We start from the raw sequence: 7,500 nt of genomic DNA, 5'->3' as shown, positions 1-7,500 counted from the left end.
GGAGTCATTACGCTGTTAGGCAAGGTTGAACAAGGACACTTAGCCTTTCCATGTCGACTGCGAAGCCGGAGACTTCTTACTTCTAATCTCTGTGTCCGTGAGAAAGTGTTCCCACAGCCGAGGCTTTATGATTACTCGATCAGCTGATATGTGTTTCAGTGACCTATTTTTCCCCCGCTTGTTTGCCATACCCCAGAGTGCATCCAAATCTGATATACTGGAGATTCTAGAACAATAACCTCCAAACGGTACAGTTTCTGTTACATTCCAGTTATGGACCAGTGATTCACAAGCCACACTGCAATCAACACCCAGTCTTCCACTAAGATCTGAGCTGAGAGAGACACCCGTCAAGTATGGTGTTCATGCAATGGCACTGAACGTGATGACACAATTCTGATGCTAACAGCCATCACTCATCAGAATGACACGTTTCTGACTGAAGCGACAAATCACGGGACACTCTGCCTGGGTAGTTGTGCTCCTCATAAGGACATCACGGGTGTGTGGCCTCAGAGTACCTCAGAGTACCTCAGCATCAAGCTGTGCCTCAGAGAGCCCGGAGAGTCATCATGGGACGACAGACAGCTGCAGACAGTCAAAGTTCAATCCAACCAGCGGCGGATTAGAGAGACACCTTGGTGGCAAATGTCCCCCTGGGAATTAATAAACAAGACTTAGAGTCCTTATTGGACGAGGACATCTTTCATTCTCAGTTAGAGTAACAGCTTCTGGCCTGAGTGACAGATGAAGAGAGAGAGACAGAGAGAGAGAGAGAGAGGGGAAAGAGAGAGAGAGAGAGAGAGAGGGGAAAGAGAGAGAGAGAGAGAGAGAGAGAGGGGAAAGAGAGAGAGAGAGAGAGAGAGAGAGGGGAAAGAGAGAGGGGAAAGAGAGAGAGAGGGAGAAGGAGAGAAGAGGTGCTGTTAAATCAAAGATTTACTCGTCTTGTCATCTGTTAGGGTTTCTGTTGTATTTTGTGTTTTTACTGTCGTAACACTGAGAGACAATAGGCGATTATCAAGCTCCTCGAACAACACCCTACTACCTTCTGCCTGACCAGAGTCCTCTGTGGAAGTCTGGGAACGTCTGGGGGAGAGAGAGAGAGAGAGAGAGAGAGAGAGAGAGAGGCATAGAGGCAGTATAGGGAAAGAGAGAAAGAGACATAGAGGCAGGTAGAGGGAGAGAGAGAGAGACAGAGGCAGGTAGAGGGAGAGAGAGAGAGAGAGAGAGAGAGACATAGAGGCAGGGAGAGGGAGAGAGAGAGAGACAGAGGCAGGTAGAGGAGAGAGAGAGAGAGACATAGAGGCAGGGAGAGAGAGAGAGAGAGAGAGAGAGAGAGAGAGAGAGAGAGAGAGAGAGAGAGAGACAGAAGCAGGTAGATAGAGAGAGACATAGAGGCAGGGAGATAGAAGGCAGGAATGTTGACTGGAAGCAGCTCCATCTGTAAGAACAGATAGCCATGAGGACTGTGAGTCTGGAGAGGAGAGATAGAGAGAGAAGTCAAAGATCACCTTTGAGCTGCTGAGTCGTTAGCTCAGCTCTCAGCTTATACTATGCTGATACTGTAAACTCCCTAGGAGTAGATATAGAAGGAGCACAGGACAATAGATTCACCACATTTTTTTATGTTGCCCAGAAGAATTAGAGAAAGAGGAAAAGAAAGAAGGGACAAGAAACCGAGAGCAGGAGTGGAGAAGAGTAAACGCACCACAGCCAAGATGAGAAAGAGAGACAGATAGACGGAGAGAAACAGATAGAGAGAAACCAAGAGAGAGAGAGAGAGAGCAGATCATCTCCAACGAGGGGAAATGAAATGGGGGTTTTTCGAGGCAGGCATCACTTCAGAAGAGCAGATGAGTTGAACACTCAGTCAACCTTAACAGTTTAGATTCCTTCAGTAGAAGATAGCACACCACGACCTCCAGAGTAGCTGCTAACTTCAGCAGAAGTGTAGCGAGTGTCTGACTTCTCTAATTCACTCATCCACTTCTGCTCAAGAGAAGAACTGGGGATAAAGCCTGATGCTCAAGTGCAATGTTGAGAAGGAAAAAATAAGTTTAAATTCAAAGTGCCCCCACTTTCCCGTATTTTAGGCGTGACTAAAGTGTAGAGGGTATGGAGATTGGCCAAGCCAGACTGAGGCTTCATCTCAAATGAAACCCTATTCCCTACATAGTGCACCACTTTTGACCAGAGCGCTTTGGGACCTGATCAAAAGTAGTGCACTAAATAGGGAATAGGGTGCCATACAGATTGCTGGTGCTCTTGTGACGCAGTGAGCTGTGTATAATCCTTAATTAGAAAGTAAATTCCAGGGACAGGAAATCAGGAAATCCTCTAGTTCTTCTCTCAACACCTGGCTACAGCAGTCCAAGCAGCAGTAGAGGACTCAGCTGCATCTCTGGCTGCCTCCCAAATAGCACCATATTGCCTTTATAGTGCACTACTTTTGACCAGGGCCCATGGGGCATAGAGTGACATTTGGGAAGCACGCTCTCTCTCAAAGCCCCTTTTAAACACATCACTTTTTAAGTAGTACCACTTAGTGCATAATGATGAGAGGTAATGGTATGTGTGTTGCTGTATGCTATGGTACGTTATAATATGTTACAACATGGAATGTGTGTGTTATGATATGCTGTTATGATATACTATGCACCATATGTGTGGCCTAACCCCTACCGTCCTCTATCCTCTCCCCCTGCCACAGCATAAAGAACGTCACACCCAAGGTGGGCGCAGAGGAAACCCATGATGCCATTCGGCGGGCGTTCGATGTGTGGCAGAACGTGACTCCGCTCCGCTTCGAAGCCGTCCCCTACAGCGACCTGGAGCGTACCAAGAAGGACGTGGACATCACCATCATCTTTGCCTCGGGTTTCCACGGCGACAGTTCGCCCTTTGACGGAGAGGGAGGCTTCCTGGCCCACGCCTACTTCCCGGGCCCCGGAATCGGAGGGGACACCCACTTTGACTCAGACGAACCCTGGACCCTGGGCAACCCAAACCACGATGGTAAGATGGGTAATGATAACCTTTAACATTAATATGGAAACAGACATTGATGCTTACATAACAGTGATGTAGTCAACTAATATATGATTATGACATCACACTCCTCTGGACTAGTTGAGTGTTTAAAACCTATCAAACACTATCAACTGTCACAATGTGTTGTGTTCCTCTGGAACACCAGGTTGGGTATAAACCCAGGTTATACCCAGGTTGGGTATAAACCCAACCTGAGTAGGCAAGGAGGGGAAGTTATGGTGAGTCACAGGGTCCGCCGGCAGGCCGGTCGATGCGCACCGTTTAAGCTCACTATCTGACCTTTGACCTCCTGCATGCAGTCTGCAGCACTGTCTGAGTACATCCCATCTAGGATACAACAACCAGGGTCATCATCGACCGAGAGAGAGGGGAAGAGAGAGAGGAAGAGGTAGAGAGAGTGATGGGGGTGAGAGATGAGAAAGATAGGGAAAGGCGGGAGGGACAGAGAGAGAGAGAGAATGGGTGAGGGGTAGGGAAAGAGAGAGAAACATGGAAAAAAGATGGAGATATGCGTGATTTTAAAAAATGAAGTACAGAAGGACATGACAGAGAGGCGTGGGAGAGATGAGAGGGAGTTAGAGTGTCTGACTGTGAAGAGAAAGAGAAGATGAGAGAGAGGGATGAGAGAGAGGGATGAGAGAGAGGGACGAGAGAGAGGGACGAGAGAGAGTGGAATACCCAAAAGTAGGAACAAGCAGCTGGAGAGGTAGATGAGGAGAAGAGGAGGATGAGAGGAGAGATGTAAAGTCAGGGAGAGGAGAAGAGACGAGAGGTACTGGAGAGTTCCAGATTGTGAAGTAGGAAGAACAGCAGATAGCTGATGGTTCAGGGTTAATGTGGTATATCCAGTGGAGGGGCAGGAGGGGAGAAATAGTCTGGGTATAGATGTAAGCTATTAAAGGACACATCTGAAGTGAGTCCTACGGGACATGCGCACGGACACACACACACACACACACACACACACACACACACACACACACACATGCTAATGAGATGGAGAAGCAGCTGTCAGAGAAGCTAGTGATTCAGTGCCCCTCTCTCTGCTCAATGTAATATTGATGCGGCTTCTTTTTTCCAACACTGCCCACACATCAATGAAAACATTCAATTAAATGATATATTCACGAGCAGTAACGTATCCCACTGAATAAAAACATGTGTTGCTTAAAGTAATCATGAAGACAGGCTAAGGTCTGGGTATCTTTATCAATACAATATCCTCCGTGTGTGTTATTTCTGTGTGTGTGTGTGTGTGTGTGTGTGCGTGCGTGCGTGCTTGTGTGTTATTTCTGTGTGTGTGTGTGTGTGTGTGTGTGTGTGTGTGTGTGTGTGTGTGTGTGTGTGTGTGTGCGTGCGTATGTGTGTGTGTGTGCGTGCATGCGTGCGTGTGTGTGTGCGTGCTTGTGTGTTATTTCAGTGTGTGTATGCGTGTGTGTGTGTGTGCGTGTGCGTGCTTGTGTGTTATTTCAGTGTGTGTATGCGTGTGTGTGTGCGTGCGCGCGTACGTGCGTGCTTGTGTGTTATTTCAGTGTGTATATGCGTGTGTGTGTGCGTGCGCGCGTGCGTGCTTGTGTGTTATTTCAGTGTGTATATGCGTGTGTGTGTGTGTGCGTGCGTGCTTGTGTGTTATTTCAGTGTTTGTATGCGTGTGCGCGCGCACAGGTTTGTGGGTGTGGGTGTGCGTGGGTGTGTGTATGCGTGTGCGCGCGCACAGGTTGTGTATGTGGGTGTGGGTGCGCATTGGGGCGTGGGTTTGTGTATGTGGGTGTGGGTGCGCGTTGGTGCGTGGGTGTGTGTATGCGTGTGCGCGTGCACAGGCTTGTGTATGTGGGTGTGGGTGCGCATTGGGGCGTGGGTGTGTGTATGTGGGTGTGGGTGCGCGTTGGGGCGTGGGTGTGTGTATGCGTGTGCGCGCACAGGTTTGTGTATGTGGGTGTGGGTGCGCGTTGGGGCGTGGGTGTGTGTATGTGGGTGTGGGTGCGCGTTGGGGCGTGGGTGTGTGTATGTGGGTGTGGGTGCGCGTTGGGGCGTGGGTGTGTGTATGTGGGTGTGGGTGCGCGTTGGGGCGTGGGTGTGTGTATGTGGGTGTGGGTGCGCGTTGGGGCGTGGGTGTGTGGGTGTGGGTGCGCGTTGGGGTGTTTGTATGTGGGTGTGGGTGCGCGTTGGGGCGTGGGTGTGGGTGCGCATTGGGGCGTGGGTGTGTGTATGCGTGTGCGCACACAGGTTTGTGTATGTGGGTGTGGGTGCGCATTGGGGCGTGGGTTTGTGTATGTGGGTGTGGGTGCGCGTTGGTGCGTGGGTGTGTGTATGCGTGTGCGCACGCACAGCTTTGTGTATGTGGGTGTGGGTGCGCATTGGGGCGTGGGTGTGTGTATGTGGGTGTGGGTGCGCGTTGGGGCGTGGGTGTGTGTATGCGTGTGCGCGCACAGGTTTGTGTATGTGGGTGTGGGTGCGCGTTGGGGCGTGGGTGTGTGTATGTGGGTGTGCGTTGGGGCGTGGGTGTGTGTATGTGGGTGTGGGTGCGCGTTGGGCGTGGGTGTGTGTATGTGGGTGTGGGTGCGCGTTGGGGCGTGGGTGTGTGGGTGCGCGTTGGGGTGTGTGTATGTGGGTGTGGGTGCGCGTTGGGGCGTGGGTGTGGGTGCGCATTGGGGCGTGGGTGTGGGTGCGCGTTGGGGCGTGGGTGTGTGGGTGCGCGTTGGGGCGCGGGTGTGTGTATGTGGGTGTGGGTGCGCGTTGGGCCGTGGGTGTGGGTGTGTGGGTGCGCGTTGGGGCGTGGGTGTGTGTATGTGGGTGTGGGTGCGCGTTGGGGCGTGGGTGTGTGTATGTGGGTGTGGGTGCGCGTTGGGGCGTGGGTGTGTGTATGTGGGTGTGGGTGCGCGTTGGGGGCGTGGGTGTGTGTATGTGGGTGTGGGTGCGCGTTGGGGAGTGGGTGTGTGTATGCATGTTGATGGGAATGACATGGAGTTTCTACCATGTCGAACATTGTTACTTAGAGCTATGACACGTACCTAATAATAATAATAACATGAAGCTTTCTCTATAGCATTAATTAACCATAGGACCACCGTAGATTGGCATGAACAGAGTCATTCAGAACATGATCTTCAATTGATACACAAATACAGTAGTCATTCACTGAGCTATGAGCTAGCTAGTGCTTTATAAAAGAGAAGAAAACATACTATATGTTGCCCTGATTTATTGATCCTATTCTAAATGATTTGACAATTAGAATGCTGTTATAGTTCAACTACTTGCAGTGCTGCGGGGAAGAAGGGTTGCCCTAAATTCACTGTTGGCATTTCCAGTCTGATTCAGCCTGAGATAGAGGAGGGTTTGAGACAGAGAGAGGGATGGAGAGAGGGATAGATAGTGACAGAGAGAGAGAGAGAAAGAGAGAGAGAGAGAGAAAGAGAAAGAGAGAGAGAAAAAAACTCCCATATCTACTGGGTGAAATTCCACAGTGTGCCATCACAGCAGCAAGATTTGTGACCTGTTGCCACGAGAAAAGGGCAACCAGTGAAGAACACACACCATTGTAAATACAACCCATATTTATGCTTATTTATTTTATCTTGTGTCCTTTACCATTTGTACATTGTTAAAACACTGTATATATATATATATATATATAATATGACATTTGTAATGTCTTTATTGTTTTGAAACTTCTGTATGTGTGATGTTTATTGTTCATTTTTATTGTTTATTTCACTTTATATATTCACTGTATATATTATCTACCTCACTTGCTTTGGCATGCCAATAAAGCCCTTGAATTGAATTGAATTGAATTGAGAAAGAAAGAAAGAAAGAGAGAGAGAAAGAAAGAGAGAGAAAGAGAGAGAGAGAGGGAGACTAGTCTGTGGTAACCTAAATGCCAGAACTGGACAATAATCTGACACCCTCAGCACACAGGGGGACAAACACCTACCTGGAGGTGACAGCATTCCCTCCCCCATATGCCCCCCTAGACACAACTACGACAACATAACCAACAAAAACGGGTCACTACTCCTGCAGCTCTGTCGCACGCTGGGTATGTACATAGTCAATGGTAGGCTTCGAGGGGCCTCCTACAGTAGGATTCCTACGGTAGTTACACCTATAGCTCATCACTTGGCAGTAGTACTCTAGACTACTTTATCACTGACCTCAACCCAGAGTCTCTCGGAGCGTTCACAGTCAGCCCACTGACACCCCTATCAGATCACAGCAAAATCACAGTCTACTTGAAGAGAGCAATACTCAATCATGAGGCATCAAAGCCAAAATAACTTAATAATATTAGGAAATGCTATAGATGGAAGGAAAGTAGTGTGGAAACCTACCAAAAAAAACTATTAGGCAACAACAAATTAAATCAGCTCAATGTAATTGAAGAATCCATAGAATCTAACCACTTCTGGGAAAATTGGAACACACTAAACAAACAAGAACAGAAAG

The 7,500-nt window shown here is 48.9% G+C and overlaps 1 protein-coding gene across 4 annotated transcripts in view; it reads left to right on the top strand.

Annotated features, from left to right (window-relative positions):
• Positions 1-7,500, top strand: part of mmp16a (matrix metallopeptidase 16a (membrane-inserted)) — a 92,453-nt gene that overhangs the window by 23,426 nt on the left and 61,527 nt on the right. For 2 of the 4 annotated variants that reach the window (XM_020509119.2, XM_020509121.2), the window contains one exon: positions 2,711-3,024. In XM_020509119.2, the coding sequence (XP_020364708.1) occupies positions 2,711-3,024 (314 nt within the window). The remainder of the gene's footprint in view (positions 1-2,710; positions 3,025-7,500) is intronic. The other 2 variants (XM_020509123.2, XM_020509120.2) reach the window with 1 other exon arrangement.

The sequence above is a fragment of the Oncorhynchus kisutch genome, linkage group LG18, assembly GCF_002021735.2.
Source record: "Oncorhynchus kisutch isolate 150728-3 linkage group LG18, Okis_V2, whole genome shotgun sequence".
In the NCBI taxonomy this organism is placed as follows: Eukaryota; Metazoa; Chordata; class Actinopteri; order Salmoniformes; family Salmonidae; genus Oncorhynchus; species Oncorhynchus kisutch.
Note: the sequence above shows the minus strand (reverse complement) of the source record. Positions and strands in the feature narration are given on the sequence as shown.